General features: G+C 39.4%; 9 protein-coding genes across 9 annotated transcripts; 4 read left to right on the top strand and 5 right to left on the bottom strand.

Annotated features, from left to right (window-relative positions):
• Nucleotides 1–10: 10 nt before the first annotated feature.
• BBOV_II003790 (uncharacterized protein) lies at nt 11–1,724 on the bottom strand. Its single transcript, XM_001609852.2, has 4 exons — nt 1,385–1,724; nt 1,101–1,346; nt 509–1,066; nt 11–472 (listed from the first exon to the last, which is right to left on the bottom strand). Exons 1-4 carry the CDS (start codon nt 1,509–1,511, stop codon nt 27–29), a joined length of 1,377 nt encoding a protein of 458 aa, XP_001609902.2. The 5' UTR covers nt 1,512–1,724; the 3' UTR covers nt 11–26.
• Nucleotides 1,725–2,251: 527 nt separating this feature from the next.
• Nucleotides 2,252–3,524, top strand: BBOV_II003780 (Methyltransferase domain family protein). The gene is made up of 9 exons (XM_001609851.2): nt 2,252–2,422; nt 2,456–2,493; nt 2,528–2,637; nt 2,675–2,779; nt 2,845–2,936; nt 2,974–3,035; nt 3,147–3,210; nt 3,249–3,351; nt 3,388–3,524. The coding sequence occupies exons 1-9, from the start codon at nt 2,294–2,296 to the stop codon at nt 3,492–3,494; spliced, it is 810 nt and encodes a 269-aa protein (XP_001609901.2). The 5' UTR covers nt 2,252–2,293; the 3' UTR covers nt 3,495–3,524.
• Nucleotides 3,525–3,584: 60 nt separating this feature from the next.
• Nucleotides 3,585–4,271, top strand: BBOV_II003770 (uncharacterized protein). The gene has a single exon (XM_001609850.2). It carries the CDS (start codon nt 3,594–3,596, stop codon nt 4,242–4,244), a length of 651 nt encoding a protein of 216 aa, XP_001609900.2. The 5' UTR covers nt 3,585–3,593; the 3' UTR covers nt 4,245–4,271.
• A 1,387-nt stretch (nt 4,272–5,658) lies between these two features.
• BBOV_II003760 (putative integral membrane protein) lies at nt 5,659–8,122 on the top strand. The gene has a single exon (XM_001609849.2). It carries the CDS (start codon nt 6,023–6,025, stop codon nt 7,583–7,585), a length of 1,563 nt encoding a protein of 520 aa, XP_001609899.1. The 5' UTR covers nt 5,659–6,022; the 3' UTR covers nt 7,586–8,122.
• Nucleotides 7,700–8,957, bottom strand: BBOV_II003750 (hemolysin-III related family protein). The gene is made up of 3 exons (XM_001609848.2): nt 8,346–8,957; nt 8,203–8,310; nt 7,700–8,117 (listed from the first exon to the last, which is right to left on the bottom strand). The coding sequence occupies exons 1-3, from the start codon at nt 8,695–8,697 to the stop codon at nt 7,801–7,803; spliced, it is 777 nt and encodes a 258-aa protein (XP_001609898.2). The 5' UTR covers nt 8,698–8,957; the 3' UTR covers nt 7,700–7,800.
• Nucleotides 8,958–9,149: 192 nt separating this feature from the next.
• Nucleotides 9,150–11,032, bottom strand: BBOV_II003740 (uncharacterized protein). Its single transcript, XM_051767184.1, has 2 exons — nt 9,585–11,032; nt 9,150–9,549 (listed from the first exon to the last, which is right to left on the bottom strand). The coding sequence occupies exons 1-2, from the start codon at nt 10,966–10,968 to the stop codon at nt 9,233–9,235; spliced, it is 1,701 nt and encodes a 566-aa protein (XP_051623158.1). The 5' UTR covers nt 10,969–11,032; the 3' UTR covers nt 9,150–9,232.
• Nucleotides 11,033–11,438: 406 nt separating this feature from the next.
• On the top strand, nt 11,439–13,258 carry BBOV_II003730 (uncharacterized protein). The gene has a single exon (XM_001609846.2). The coding sequence runs from the start codon at nt 11,512–11,514 to the stop codon at nt 13,195–13,197; it is 1,686 nt and encodes a 561-aa protein (XP_001609896.1). The 5' UTR covers nt 11,439–11,511; the 3' UTR covers nt 13,198–13,258.
• A 162-nt stretch (nt 13,259–13,420) lies between these two features.
• On the bottom strand, nt 13,421–15,595 carry BBOV_II003720 (uncharacterized protein). The gene is made up of 4 exons (XM_051766975.1): nt 15,464–15,595; nt 14,090–15,430; nt 13,809–14,056; nt 13,421–13,775 (listed from the first exon to the last, which is right to left on the bottom strand). Exons 1-4 carry the CDS (start codon nt 15,534–15,536, stop codon nt 13,458–13,460), a joined length of 1,980 nt encoding a protein of 659 aa, XP_051623157.1. The 5' UTR covers nt 15,537–15,595; the 3' UTR covers nt 13,421–13,457.
• A 164-nt stretch (nt 15,596–15,759) lies between these two features.
• On the bottom strand, nt 15,760–16,653 carry BBOV_II003710 (uncharacterized protein). Its single transcript, XM_001609844.2, has 2 exons — nt 16,032–16,653; nt 15,760–15,969 (listed from the first exon to the last, which is right to left on the bottom strand). The coding sequence occupies exons 1-2, from the start codon at nt 16,614–16,616 to the stop codon at nt 15,871–15,873; spliced, it is 684 nt and encodes a 227-aa protein (XP_001609894.1). The 5' UTR covers nt 16,617–16,653; the 3' UTR covers nt 15,760–15,870.
• Nucleotides 16,654–16,708: the final 55 nt, after the last annotated feature.

Here is a 16,708-nt window from a genome sequence, read left to right as displayed (position 1 = left end):
TGCCATGTATATACTATCTTCTATAATCATATATTAACTGCATTTGTTTCCTGAGTGCTGGTTAATTTAGCGATATAATGCTGTACGGTGTCTTCAGGTTCCAGTCCTGTATTATTCAGTGCATCCAGTAACATCTTTACGAACTTCTGCTCAACTGCATTCCTGTTTCGTGTAGTCAATACTTCAAGCGATTTTGATATAATGCTGTCATGGTTAAACCCTAGGCTGGTACAACACCAGGCAACCTGGGTGACAATTTGGGTGGAACACTGCGGCATTATAACCAGATATCGTTCCGTCAAACTTTTTATAACATCCTCTTTGTGAACTGCATGGTAACATCTGATAGCTTCGAACGTTTGTGCAAATGAAAGTTCATCTATGTCGCTATACTGGGAACACCGGTCAATTATGCTGTCCACGAACTCTTTATCATCGTATCTTAGCTTACCGAATCCCCAAAGAATGTTGCCTAGAAAATCATATCAGATTATATCGCACTACTTACTCATTTCACGTATATTTATCGATGGTATCAATTGCTTTGTGCGATTTGCCATGGCACGTAACAGCAACGGGTGCTTATACCTCAACTTTGCCATGGCGCATACTGTACTAGATATATTTGCAGGCTGCATCTGCTCCGCCACCTTAAGCGCGTAATCTGCTATGTTCTCCAAGACATGCCTATCCTTCGACCTGAGTTGTGCCAAAGCATGGAGCGCCAGAGGGATCAGATGCATCTGAAAGTCGTCATGGCTCATTTTAGAAATGACTTGTGATAGTTTGTTAAAGAGTTGATCGTGTTTAACATGAGTCTGGGCAAAGGCATATAGAATAAGTACTGCATTGCTTGCTGATATCTCGTCTAGAATCCGTTGCGTCCCAGTTACGTTTGCAACTTCTTCCATAAGTTTGAATACTGGTAGTCTACGTTTTAATAATACAGCTGTTTGTGCGATAGTTGCTAGATCGATTGAATTTGCCTCATCCATACGCTTGACGCATATATCCACCAGTTGCTCAAACGGCAACAGATTTCGATGGTCTGCCATCTTACTTATGCCTAAAAGTGATATATCAGTGTCTTTATGACCTACTGTTAACTAAGGGATAAAGCAAATAGACAGGCATCATGTGCGCTCGTTTTAGTGTAAACGTGGCTATGCATTGTAGCCACCTATCATTTGCATTCTTTCCAAATATTATCGCTATTCCATGAGCTATGGCTCTTACTTCCATAGCTGTATATTGAGTTATATTCGCACACATGGAATCCATTAAATCAGCACATTTTGGTTGATGTTGTTTCATTTCAATGTGGCCTAGCTCCTTTGCTACCTTTTCTGTAGTGAATATGCAGCCATTCCATGACTAGACTAACCTATATATCGTGCTATGTTACATGGCTCTGTTAAAGGAGTACTGTCATTGGATGATCCATATCTCATGATATATCCCATATATCTCCTTTGTAGCATTCCTGCCACTATGGAGCGGTGAATAGCCATTATGCAGCCTTCTGCTCTAATTACGCATCATTACGTCTCTAGGAGTAATCAATATGATATTTGGTAGATTATAACGCAATAGTTGCGCGAGTTGGTTACAATCATTAAACCATATCTAGACTCCGTGATGTACACCTTCGGTAAAGCATAGCAATGAAATATTCACTTACAATGTAACATATCCATCTGTGATAGATGAAAATATCGAGAATGTGTGGAGTTAATTGTTCATTATACTTGGCGATTGCATTCATGGGAGGCTTCTCTACATTTTTACCCGTAAATGTTGTCTATGTTCATTAACAATAAATTAAATATAATCTTACTTCAAAATGTGTATACAACAGGGGTATATAAAATGTGTAACTAATTTGTACCCGGTGTGTATATCACTCAATACTCTGCTACGTAACTGGGATTTAAATACCACAGATCTTTTATCGTATTTAGACATTGCCAATGTTTACAATCTTCTTTATCGTATGATGCAGTTGATCATATGCGCCACTTGAATATGGATGGATTCATTCATCCATTTGACCAGACTTCCAAGGTCTTACTGCATTAAATGATATAGTACATGCCTCTTCACAGTCAAATGATCAATACATTTGCATCCTCTAGCGCTTCAGGCATAATGCTATCGTTTGATATCAATGGCTACATCATATTCGTTTACCGTTGTCTAATCAATGAACATAGAGAACCCACGTAAAAACGCAGCTACTGGCAGCCTATAATTCTATTCTCATATTACATTATAGTATCCTTTCTCTCTTAAAATGTCTCTCTGCGGAAAATTCCGGAAGTTGCTAAGAAAATTGCCGCGTTTCAATAGCTTCGTACAAAAGACTATATCCATTACTTGCACAATAACTGTACATATTATTCACTACTGCATCATGGAACCGGTAATTTTGTAATGTCTGGAAAACATTCCATAGTACAGCACTACATCTTACTGGAACCAACGGTACAACCAGTTGGTCAATTAATTACCTATTAATCATTAATAGAAACGTTGGAACCTATGAATGGTACACTGACTGGTTATCATTAAAGTCACATTTACCATATGAACTGAACAAGGATGCTCATGTTCTCCATATAGGTTGCGGGACATCTAGTACGTGTAATGCGTGAAAGATAAACCTACATGACAGAACTTGCCCATGATCTCTACGAAGATGGCATTCGTAATGTTAAGAATATCGATATTTCACCGGTTTGCATCGGTGAGATGAAGAAGATGTTTCCCCATTTAGATTGTATGTTCATTCTGTATTCATATACCTGTTTATCGTTGTAAATCAATGTTTTAATACTGCTATAGACGATGTTATGGACGTATTGGAAATAGGTTCCCACTACAGTGGTGACACTTTTGATGTTATCATAGACAAAGGATGCCTTGATACATTATTGGTAAAACGCAGGTTACAGACTGTTTCATAACACTCAGTGTTACGAAAACTTTGAAGAAATAGTGCCTAATGTACTGAAATATATACATGGTCTTTTGAGGTAAGTACAGTATTGGGCACTTTGTTGTATCTGTTTGGTATCTGTATAATCTTACCACATGGACACGGCATTACTTTATATAACCCAAAGACAGTTAACAGAATGTTACAGAGAATCTGGCTTTTTACTACTCGTGTCATTAGGTTGTCCGGAGAACCGCATGATGTACCTTGAGGTGATATAACGTGTATAGTAGTGATAATAGCTCTTCAGCCATCTCAATTGTGGGATGTTTCTGTCATCAAGGTTCCGAAGAATACTATCGAGTTCCTTAAAGATGCACATGCTACCGGGAATAACATTGGACCACCTAACGGTAATTTTGCATTTTGTATGTGATATGCATAGACAGGTCTAGAGTGTCATTCTTCGTCTGGATCAATGAATGGCTCTTCAGTGATCTATTCCAGAGATGAATGGCTGTATTACTATATTTATATATGTCACAAGCGCATTTGATTATAGGTGTCATGCCTGGTTCACTGTATCCACTCTTGCCACGTTAGTGCTCCTTAGAATACGAGTTCGCTAGAGTTCATCGTATGCATAAGTATTAAAATGTCGCCTTCATATATATCATTACCTATGAATGCCTTTAATAATTATGGTGACGACGATAATGAAGAAGTGGAGTTTGAAGGATGGTTAAAGGTTGGACACCACAGCCCTGGTATGACGGTAAATGGTCCGGGTAAGTACGCCGCAAGCCCTACTGCTGCGAGAATGTGTCCAAACTGTGGCGACACTCCACATCACAAGAAACAGTATACGGACCACGTTCACCCCGTACAAAAAGTAGAGCGTGTTTGTGCACCTAGAGGTTGTGTTAATGTAGTGAAACAACGTGCTCACGTTCACTGTCGTTGCAATAAAGGTGTTGAGATATCACATGGCGATGACAACGATGTGTTTTACGTTAACAACAAGCAGCACGCGCCTAAGATATTAGTCCAGAAGCCTCAGACGGTTATAGTTCGGAATCATTCTCGCCCACCTATTGTAGTGCAGCAGCCTCCACCAAACGTAATTGTTAAGAACGATCCTCCACAACCCGTATTCGTACAAAACTGCCCACCCAACGTGGTAGTGAAGAACGAGCGGCCTCCACCGGTACTTAAAGCTCCTGGCATGCCAATGAAGTACCCTCACGTCATACGGAGTGGTTACCCTCCAAACTACATCAAGCCATGTAACTGCCCAAGATACTAGCTAGATCATGTGTAATATTGACATAATAAAACAGAAGGAGGGTTGACTGTATTTGCGGAGGCAGCCTGTCTTCTATCACTACATGCAGTATGGTTGGCTGCAGCCAAGTTAATTAAGACACAACACAAATGTTGCATCATTTTAAACATATAATAAGTGAACTAGTTTTAAATTCGTTTATGCTCATTGTATCTTCAGATTTTATCATTGTGACCGTGGTATGTACATATAGTGAGATGAAAATGTACGCATGCTGTATGAGTAGAATATAAACCGATTAACATCAGTGATCTATTGGCCATTGAATATGGAAATCGGTGAAGAAAATTGTTGTTTAGAGATCACCTATTAGCCTTTAGACTTAACGAGAAAAGCTATTTATCATTTTACTTAGCATATGGGATTCAAATAAAGTGCAAATAAATTGAATAAAGAGACTTTTCGGAATACTATGAACACATTCAGTTCCTATGACGCTGGCAACCTAATATGTTATAAAATAATTGATTACCTTCAAATAACATACGTATGCAACAGTATAAAATCGTTTGAGTCACATATTATGGAAAACGCTGTGAAATTTATTATTCCACAGTGGGACATTGTCGTTTAACGTTAAGCAAGGTCACCCCCCAAATGATTAAATAAACAATTTGGCAAAACAAGAAACACAATTGTCAATATATCATAAAGAGTGCGAAGATATAAAAACCTCTTTTATGAGACAAAATATGCAATACTACAACACATCCCATAATATAACAACGACAACCGGAATGTGTAATTCATAAACATTACGGAAGCCAACGGAACCTGAATGGCAACATACACAGAAAAACAAACAGCATACAATCATTACATGCATTGAGCCATACGGTCAAAAGCAATTGTCAAACCACTAATAACCAATATAGCAGAAGTCAATAAAGAATGAGTCCTGTGCAAAAGAAAAAGGACAACTCGAAATATTAAACTCGTTTTGAATAAAAAATCAAAATAGCCCGCAAACAATCATGAGCAATAATAATGACGCGAATATGAGTACGAAGGACACAACACACTTTCCAAAAGTATGGTTATTCTGTTAAAATCAACCACAACCACATATGCATAAAAAGATATCATACTGAAAACATTTCCCAATACATATGTAATATATATAAAAGATGTATTACACACATATTAACGCATTGGGGACACAGCGTTATTTCAAAGGAGTAGGTGTTTCGGAACATTACACGAATTGAAATGACACCACTATTTCCCTTATAAAAAGACAAATGACCCCCCTTTTAGTTTATTTTGTACATTCTTCTTTTACTAAAGGATTGACGCCATATACTGTCTGTCGCACATCAGCCTCATAATTGCACCACTTTCCCAGATGCGGGAGTATGTGCCGCATGCTTGTGGTTCCTACTCTTGCTACCAAATAGTGCGGGCAGTACCATTAAGGCGTGGAAAACAATACCATTTGAAGGTGGTTTATTGTGTTTCATTACGCGGTTTAATACACGTGTGTTATAACGCTATTTTAGCGTTATTATCGCATCCAAACTGCGTGGTCCCACCTCAAGGTATATGTGTACAGTTATTTTTGGCTATTTTTATGCCTAAGTTAGCTGTACAATTTTAGGATTATCTTCATTGCCAGGTCGTCTTCGAGAATTTTAGATCAACATCGCTTTGTGGCGTGTCACACGGCCCTCTGACATAGTTTTGTCAGTGCTCAATTACTGTTAAATTGGATTTTGCATTAGCTGAATCATCTCTTAAAGATGGGTGCGCCTTTTGAATTTGCTGATTCTATTTTCAAAGGTCTTGGCGGTGAATGGCACACCAAGTTCAAGCCCCTATTCGCAGGTGATGGCATGTTTGAGCGTATCACCGTCTTTCTTTTGGGTCTTACCTTGTTGCAGCCTGTCATGCTTACTCTTGCCGGTTCTGCTTTTGCGTGCAGAAGATTTGGTCTTCCCCCTGAGACTATCGGTATTTTCTTGGGTGTAACTTATATTCTCCAGACCTTTTGCAACTTCTTAGGTTGGGTTACTACTACTCTTATATCAAAGTATATAATTAATGGAGATGAGTACAGGAAATATGGAATCTACATTCAAGGTAGTTACTCCATGGTCTTGTTGTTTGCTCACTGCATGTTACTTATCAGGCTTTTGATTGTCTTCAGTACTGGTATTGGTGACAAACGCATTACTACATATTATTGGACTCTCGTCTCCACTGGATTTTGCTTTGGAGCTGTCAATGGTACCATTAGGACAATGAGTCCGATGAATAATACCTTCTTCAATATTGGTTTCAGTGTTACAGGAACTTGTGTTACTTGTCTTCACCTTACTGTAAAGAAGTTGTTGCCAAAGGGACGTGAACTAAGTTACTGGACTCTTTATTGCCATATTCTATTTGCTATTATCTTATCGTTGGTTTCCGGTATTATGTGGACCATTGTCGTCATTTTTGACAGGTTGGGCCCGCCCAAACCCGAATACAGCAGCGACGCATCAGGTTATCCCGATCAGAGTGAAGCATTAACTACTGCTGCTCCGTTCTTCATTATGCTTTGGGGTTGCTGGGGGTTTGTCTTCTTCTTCTACCCTGGTATTTCACCATTCTCCATTTTGAGATTCTGTGACTGCCAGGCACTTATGTATATTTGTATGTGTATCGAGACATGTATTGGTTTGTCTATGTATGCCCTGAAAACTTACGGTCAAATTGGGGATAAGTGGACAGCTGGAAAATTGGGACCTATCGATATCAATACGCAACTCGGAGTTCAACTGGATACAAATGTCTTAAAAAGCAATTCATTGTTCTCGAGTCATGTATGGACAAGCCCTAACTTCCTTCTATGGTGTTGTTTCTACGCCGGTTATATTACGATTGCCACTATCTTCATTCTCACCATGCACTACCCTGATGGCGTTATAGGCAAGATCTTCTTCCAGAGGAAGTTTTTCATTTACCCTATGACCATGTTCCTTGTGTTCACCGGAAACATTTCGATGAACCTTTGCTGGAATGCTGTTTGGGGTAATATGGTTGGTGAAAAGGGAAGTAACAACGCCAGTCGTGGTCTGGTTATGACTATTCTTGGTCTTGGTGAGTTGCTTATTTTGCTAAGCTCTAGGATTCTTTCTGAGGGTTACCTCAGGTCTTTCCGTGCTGGTAAGGCAGCCGTAGAGTCTGGGCTTCCATATCCTACCGATAGGATGGGTTTTGTTTCATCTTTCTTCTACTGGGTTCAAAGGGGTGTCGTTGGTGGCTCCAAGGTCTTTGTTGGTGTCTTCACCACCGACGTCCGCACTAAGGTTATGGTTTAAGCGGTCATTACTTTAGCCTGCTTACTCTAAGAATATAGTTGTCATTTTAATATCTCGGGCTTAAAGACTTTAATCTACTCGGAGTCTTTATAGGCATATTGTTTTACGCAAAGTAGGTTTGTAGTATTCTCTAAAGACCAAATTGCCAGCCCATCGACAAAGGAATAATGTTCAAACAGGAATACACCCTGTGTTTTGTCATTGTGTTTTCGTTTTTACATTACATTTAAAAAGGTTGTTATTTTGTGGTTTCCTATGAACGTGGTAACCAGCGCTAATGCGCAGCACATGTGGAATACTTCATGGAATCCTACATATTTGGGTATGGGATTCGGTGCTCTTTTGGCATATACGACCCCGCCAAGCATGTATATCACAAGCGTCATACAAGATGGAAGGAGACCAATGAAACATTTCATCTTGTAAAGGTTGCGGCAAAGTTGCACGTATGGAGATCCGGCCGCGAAATATACAATCACCCTAAGAGCGGGAGACGCAGTGACGAACCGGAAGGCCAGTGCGCCTACGGTGCCTGTATGATATGTAACATATTACATTGTGTAAACACGTTCGTTGCCATGTTGGCGATGTAATATTATAAAAACACGTAAACTTACCTATGGATATACCTATCCATTGTATGAGAGTGGTTAGCACAGATAGGTCATCATTGGTGACAGCTATCGTGGCTGGTGTAGCTGAGCCGCCTATCATAAGAAATATAACTGTGTAGCCATGTGCATATTGTTGTCTAACTTACAGGCATAGTCTGCTTTGAGACAAAGGTCCAGTGAGTTGAGGTTCCACCTACTGTAGTGCAAAGTGGCACTTGCTGCGAAGTTCAATATGCAGCATACAAACGCTACTATATACTCTGGGTAGTAGTCTTTGACAATTATACACTTCATCAACCATAGAATCAACAACGGCGATATGAGTGCCAATACAAGATGGACATATCCCCTAAGATGCGGTGCCTGTGGTACCTTTTCCCATAGTGCTTTTGCATCTCTTCCATACATACGATTCATGTACGACGATGCCCTTAATTTTGAGTTTGTACTCCTCAGGGTCATCATATGTGTTCTTCTGGTATCTGTTGTTTCCAACATCTTTCTTCCTGTTTAATAAAGTTGCGATTTTACATATCTTGTGACTCCAAAGAATATTTAAATGAGTTAGAAGCTGTTGTAATTACTGTTAAGGTATTGCAATATCATTAGACATCCGGTTGATACGTGTCTAGTTCAATGTTGGTTGGCACTTGCACATGGATGGGTATCCGTTCTATGCAAAATTTTATTTGATATTCTGTGCTACTAAATGTATATAATCTAGAACACATATTATACATGCACTTTAGATATGACACACTGATGTATTCGGGATGTTGCTCCACAGGTTGCCGACACGGACGCTGTGAACTAAGTGAAGTTGGGACCCGAATATAATGCTAAAAATAGTTAAACCCCAATCTGGATTACGTGTGTTTTTAGAAGGTTAATGGGTAAGAAGTCATAACAGCTCTCTATGTGATACTATGTGTATGCGCCATGTAGTGTGCATATACAATTTTACTTAGACGTCAAATGTTATATCATTGAATGTATAGTCTTTCTGTGTCTTATTTCCACCCTGCTTCATGATTTAGCAGTATAATGTACTCCATACTTTAGGGTGATTGAAGTACCTTCTGCTCAGTTGTAACGCTCTTTTCGCGATTTGATAATTTGGGAACATTGATAGTTTTGCAAGTTTTATATCTCCTTCGTGTTGTTTTAGCAATTCTGCGTAAGGATTTTCTGGTAATCGATATTCCTTGGATTCCATGTTGCCAATGTTGAGTATGTTCTCGGTGGCGTTGAGCACGATTTGACACAGTCGTATGTTCCCTTCTAATCCAGGGTCGTTTTTACAGACAAGATCCATGAAAACAGATATTAATGCGATACCGTCAATGCCGTCTGTAATAGGTATTAACACTTTCGACATCACTTACCAAGGAACCCATAAGTTCCGTTACACGATATGATATATTTCAATTGTTGTCGATTGGCTTTGGCTGCGCATGCGCATATAGCGTACGCTGCTTCTAGTTTTGTATTATGGTCGATTGTTCTTTCATATGCATTCACGAGTGCGGGAATTGCTTTTGCGTTAATGATCGCTTGCACTTCTCTATCCGATTCGTATGCCATGTTTCCCAATGCATTTGCGACCCTAGTTTTAACTATGGATGTGGATATTGGACAGTTGACCAACTTTACTAATTCATCTATTATGCCAAATTCCAGTAGGTACATAATCTGTCTTCTATTCCCTTTGAATGCCATTTTACTGATCACTGATACTGCATCAAAGGTTACTTGATGTACGTCTGAAGTTATGCTTTCACCAACTTTCATGGCACTCGTGGCGTCAAACATTCCTTTGCTTCTTTCAAGCTCCTTCATTATGGCTTCATACCTAAAAACTGCTCTGTTTGCCAAGTTGACGATAGCTGGTAAAAATTGTCGTTCCATCAGTAAATCAATTCCAGATGAGTACTCGCAGACAGATACCAGTGTTCTGCATATTTTGGATTCTAATTCATGTTGTTTACAAGAGGATAAAATCATTTGCAAGGACTTTATGCATTCGTGTAGCATTTGTGGTCTACTTCCTCGTGGTGAGTTATATATTACGGAGACAGTTTTGTTTTTAAGGATGGGCAAGAGCTCTTTTGTAAGCAGTAGATGACAAAAGTCTACTGTTGCAGAATTTCCATTCCGAAGTACTAATTTCAAGCTTTTATAAAGTACTTCAAGAGGTAAGTCCATTACTTTCATCATATTCTTGACTATGGAGAGCCCCGTTGAACATATACCGTCTTCCACTTCGGGCCGACTATAGACGGTCGATATACGCTCCATCATCAGCAATATATCTTGCACCAGATCTACGTTCAATAATATGGGATATTTATCTATTGGGAAACATTCTGTCATAGCGAGTACAACTTTGAGGAACTCAGCTATGATGTCTTTGTTTGGGTATAATTCACCTGATAGGACTCTATTAAACACATATTGATACAGTGATTCCTCAGTTAAAAGTTGTTCTGTTGATTCTCGAGTAAGTACTCTCCCGGTGACTTCCGTAGTGTATTCATCACCGTAATAGGCATATATAGACTGCCTCAGGATAGACAATGCACTGACCTGTTGTGAGACTGCTACATTGTTTTGAAAACCTCTGATCACATCATTGAAAAGCGTATCACGAATCTGACAACCACGTTCAAGTTGTGGGAGTAGCGATGCGATATCTTTGTCACCTTCTTCGTCATGTTGGACATGACATAGCACCGACTGCGGTTGGTTACCCTCAGTAATACTCGACATAATTAGATTAACTGTCTCCGGATTAAGTAATCCATAACATATGTTCCTTTAACCTCATATTGATGAACATTTTAGTTCTAAACATAAATGTTTAAACTACTTCTGCGTCAACCATGTGTGCGTGCCACTTGAGTAGATCGTTACACCTAGCCTAGCAAGATAAATTGCACTATTCCATTTGGTATATTTACTATCAAAGAATACCACTGTTGTAAAATCAACGGTTATAATGCTTTATTGCGCCATAGAATCCAGGTTGTTTCCCTCAATACTTTAACAGTAGATCATGCCTCTACGCTCTGTGTAGCAATCGGCTGGTGATTAGTTAACACTAATTCTATTATATGCTTGTTTATGCACATTATGGTTTAGATTACTTCTATGTAAGTTAACTATAGCGGTTCTTTGATGCTTGCTATACCGCTTCTGTTATATCTGGACACATTACTGGTCATGTTACACATATAGCAGCATAGACGCTGATTAAGTTGGTTCTCATAGTCGCTGCGCATAGTGAATTACATTTTGGGATGAGTTTCTTCAATGTCGCGTGCTGAGGCTTCTCTGGAATCTGGAAGTGGATTCGATGAAGAGATCAGTCGGTTCATGTCTGCCGTTCATGGCGAGAATTTGATTGAGTTATTACGTCAGAAATGTGCCATAGGCACTGCAATAAGTGAAACCCTTACAGGTTCCGATGCTATCACATTCACTCAATCACTGTCTTATCGCAAATTGTGGCATAGTAACTTTGACGAAAGCAATTACAATGTAGCTCCCAAACGTGATTGTATAAGTGCTGATCTTTACTGTGTATTTCATCAGCAGGTATGTGAAGATTGGCAATCCCTAGAATGCGCCTTGGAGCGTAGTTTACGCATTTTTGACATAATTCCACATCGGAAGGCATTGATACATTTGACTGATCCTAAGGTCAGTTGCCTCAATTTGCTATCGTTATGCCTTGGTTTGAATAATGTCCTTTTTATCGGTTTACACAATGTACCCCAAAGTGGTTCATTGCCAGGTCCTTATTTAGGATTAATGAATCCTGGTTCTCGAGAGTCATTTTTGGCTGCACTGCTTGAGTTTGAGAGTTTATATAACAGCAAGTCTGGTACTATGTCTCATGACTCCAATTCGGATTTTCCAGACTATGATTGTAATGGTCGTTTAGCTGAGATATCGTATTTGGCTTCTGAGTTTGATGACTTGTTTAATTATATTTTATACGATTCGGACTGTTACAGCAACTACACTAAGCCCTTGTTACAGCGCATGTACTCAAATAGGGTATATGGAAGGCTGATGCTGGCATTGTTTGCGCCGGGACGTCGAGATGATTACCGTAATCAGAAGTTACCAACGATTCTCAAGCGTTTTAATGAGTTGTTACGCATTGTATGCCGTATGTTGAATGACATTGCATCGTCTAAAATGTCGGTTGTCAAAAATGAAGCTCGTAACTTTGGCACCATGGCTGTGATAACATTGATATATTCTTATCTGTATGCCATATTAAGTGTTCCGTTTTATTTGACTCCGTGGTATAAGGTTGGCGAGAATGAATCGTGCACTTGCCACGTATCTCTAAAATGCAGCAATACGGATGTGGATACAGATTCTATATGCACCGAGCCCTCTATCCCAGATGACTTATCAGTGACCACTTCTTCATCGCATCTTTCCATGTTTGAACTTAATTCATTACCTTCTCAGGATCACATTGGCCTTCTAGGTGTAGATTTCGCTTCTGCAGCTGCTGACGCTGCCTGTGTCGAGAGTACTCGTCGTCGTGATGTTATGATGTCCTATGCAGTTGGGATCCTTGGGAATGATTGTGGTTGGCTTGGCCGTTGTGAGCGTTATGTTGATATGATTGACAACTACAAGTTGAGTTTATGTTGGTATCGCCGTCCATTCTTCAGCAGTTGCATGATGACTAATTATAAAAAGGTCTTTCCCTGGTTAATGCTGTTCCACCAATCTAATGTAGGTCCTTGCGGTTATGCCTGGTTCGAATGGCAGGGTAAGACTGTTGAGTCCTGGTCTTCGATCCCTTTGTGGCGTAATAATATACCACCAGCTGGTGGTGGATCACAGTCAGGTGGAGACTGCATTCGTTGTTTAAAGCGACTTGTATCACTGCGTGTGAGGGACTGCGTTTCTTTTATCTTCGATCTTGAATCAGAGATTAAGCGCGGTGTTCGTCGACAAACCAGTACCTAATGGTCAAAATGATATATTACTTCCATAGTTCGTGTTGTAGTGTATATCCATTTATCTCTAGAACTATATTTGTAGAGTGGTACTAGGATGTATTCATATATACTATTGTGTTAGAGTGTGGCATAACTGGATTCCATTTCAAAGTGACATAGATGGCTTTAATCTGATTACCATGAGGAATCCCTACCGGCCCACATGACTTTTTATCTATTCTATATGATACGATTAAATGAAACCATGTTAATGAACGGTACTATACTTTATTGAGTATCTGGGTCACCGAATTTATTTCTAAGAAAGCTTATTTTATCTTTCCTTTCCATTGATCTCCAATGCTGGAAGTTGATTGAGTGTACATGGACTCCGTGTGATTCCAGCATATTTAGTATCAAGAGGTCGGGTCCTATGGGTCTATCTATATAGTTCCTGCAAGCCGTTTCATTGATGACTACTCTGTGAAGGGTGTTATCTATGAGTACGTCTATAGACGATATGGCATCCACAGAGTCTTTATAGACGGTATCCAATGCATCTAGATCTATATTATCCGTATGCTTCATATGTGATATATTCATAATCTGCAAGTTATTGCGCCAATGGTTATAACATACCCCTAGTTCAGTTTGGAGTATATCAGCTACTTCATCAAGTTCCTGTCTAAATTGTGTACCATTTCCATGCCTCAATAGCCATTCACGCATCCCTTCATATATACATCTTTTGTGTATAGATGATGCTGCTTCTGGTGCGTTTTTCAGGTGGTAGAGCCACATAACAAAAATGGTATATTTGCACTGTTCCCAGTCGGTACCACTGCCTATTTTTCGCAGCAGAAATGGGCTTATATATGTATTTACCTCTGCAATTGTTATAAACACTATTTCTAACATACCATGTGCCATGTTTGCGCATATGGAGAGTGCCAAGTTGATTGCAGTTTTTTCGTCAATATGGTCAATATATTCCTCAAGATAGAGTAGCACCTTTTGTATCAAATTGAGTGTAGTTGGCGTTTTCGGTGCAAAGTTGGATACGTGCTGCGTTATCATAGCAATTTGTGGTATTGTCAATGTAGTCTTTGCAAATCTTCTTGTGGCAGTTTCTAGTTCTTCCGTTATACGGTTAGCTATGGCATCGTATGCGGGTTTAAAATACAATTTCATTTTTGAAAAGACATGTACACATCTGGCAATATCTGGCGTGTCGAATTCTTCAATACGTTCTGCCAATTGCCTTGATGTCCACACCATAACATCATCATGTACTTTTGTATAATTGCGATGTGCTGCATAGGCACTAGCGATATCTGCGATTTCGGTTGAGTTGAGATGCATACGTGTAATGACCCTTGCTGCTTCTTTGAATACCAAAGGATCGTATGTATCTACGTTAGAGAACAGCCTCAAGGACTCAAGTATGGCTTCTTTATCTAGGTTTATATTGTATTCTATCCTCTTCCTGTATATCTCCGTGTACACTTTAGAATATAATGGGCTATCATAAAATCCTGCTCTTATAAAGCATTGGCATGCTTTAAGTAACAGTTTCCCATAATGGTTTCCTGTTGGTATATCTTCATATAGTGGTATTTTAAGGAGATGTCTCAATATTCCACTGAGTAACCTATAGTGTTTGTGTTTTAGTACATCCAGTGCGATTACTACATGGCATGCTGATTCAGGATCTAACTTAGTTCTATTTTCATAGAGGTCATGTAGCAGGAGGTCGTATCTCTCATCTCTGACTATTGCTTCAGCCACAGGCATACTATGCTGCCTACATTCCAGATAATGCTTATTAGCTGGATTTTCAAAATGTACTAGAACTTCATCCTTCGCTCTTTGAACAATGTCAAGTTGTGTTGGTGTTAGTCCAATCTCATTGCTCAATACCAATGCTGTGTTCCCGCTTTGTGGAACATTGGTGGATATTTCCTTTGCCAGACCAGAAGTTTCGGGCGAAGATATTGATTGTTCATCTGCAGTAATATCAGTTGCTGATACTACCTTTGATATAGAGTGTTGATCAGTGTTTTGGATTGCACTCTTTGTAGTTCCAATTAGGTTTGTATTAGCTCTACATTCTTTAGAGTCTGTTTGTGTTGTTTTAAATATTTGATGATATCCGGCAAATATGTCTTCTTTGTCAGGTTGCATATTCCTGGTAACATCACGTTCCACGAACGCTTGTAACATTTTGATTGCCGTCACCAAGTTATGTAGGTACATAGCGCCTGTTGTTGTTAACAATGTTTTAGTTTACTCACCTCTATGTGTCACTAACAACACTAGTAAATCTTCGTAGTCTTCGCATTTTGACATTAACTGGTCCATTTGCATACAAGTTTCATTGAGGTAAATCGTATTGTAAGTAGTACTATCACCAGATAAGTTTTTTGTATGCTCTTCTTGGTTGTGAAACCAGGAAGGCTGTTTTTTAGCGTTGTTGACTACATTGGAGGTAATATGGGCCAGTTGTGGCCTAAGGGGCCACTTATATATGATCACATTTCGCCTATTGTATCTGTATAATGTTCGTTTTACTAAATTTATTGTATGGTCCATTTTAGGTGTTCCATCTTCCGATGTGTATATTATGTCTGCGCGTATGCAGCATAAACTGCGGCAGGTATTTAAAATATTGCGGCCATCCAAGGGCTGAATCTAATAATCTCTATTTCCTTGATCGTTTAGCTCTTTTTGGTGTGCCGTCGTCTTCTAGCTCTATATTGTCCGCTGGGTCGCGTTCAGTTTCTTTATCATATTCATTTTCCTGGAAGGAATCGATAAGTGTTCACACAAAGCATTCTATTACTACGTAGATCTAATACATACCTCACCTGTTGGTACGAGGAAATCCCAAACGTAGTCTGAGAAGAATCCTTTTTTGAGATGTGTTCCAAATCCTGATGAGCTGTATTCCAATTTAGCTCCATCTCCATCATCTGTTTGACTTGCTCTTAGCTTCCTAGATCGTGTTCTAGTTCCGTATGCATGTCCTCCTTCCGATATTACATCTGAAGTTATTTCAGCAGCTGGTCTTCTAGGCGCAGGCTGTTTCTTGACGATTGGTTTTGGTTTGATAGCACTAGTATCTTTGCTTAACAAATCTTCTAGTTTGTATGGTGTAAAAGTATTATCACGTTCTTTTCTACGTTCGTCTAGTTTAGATACAATATCAATTGCGGTTTGTGCTTCGATTCCTTCACCTTTTGATTCAATTAGTGGCTTCATAGCATCGAGATAGAACTGAACAGTCTGTTTTTCAGATTCTGCTCCTTTTGTGGTTGATGTCAATACATCACTCCAATGGTAGTTAAAATTATTTTGTGTGTCGCTCCATGTAGGAAAGATGCTCTTGAGATCGAGCAGTGCTTCATAGCACTCATTGGCTCTATACTCGGGTTTATCTTCTCCCATGATGTATCAAATAGAATTACTGTATAGAGTGTCGATGTGTGGCTTGATAGGTGTTGTATCGTGGTGATAACCACTTGCTCAGCTCCACACCG

Source organism: Babesia bovis, chromosome 2 (genome assembly GCF_000165395.2).
Source record: "Babesia bovis T2Bo chromosome 2, whole genome shotgun sequence".
Classification (NCBI taxonomy): domain Eukaryota; phylum Apicomplexa; class Aconoidasida; order Piroplasmida; family Babesiidae; genus Babesia; species Babesia bovis.
Note: the sequence above shows the minus strand (reverse complement) of the source record. Positions and strands in the feature narration are given on the sequence as shown.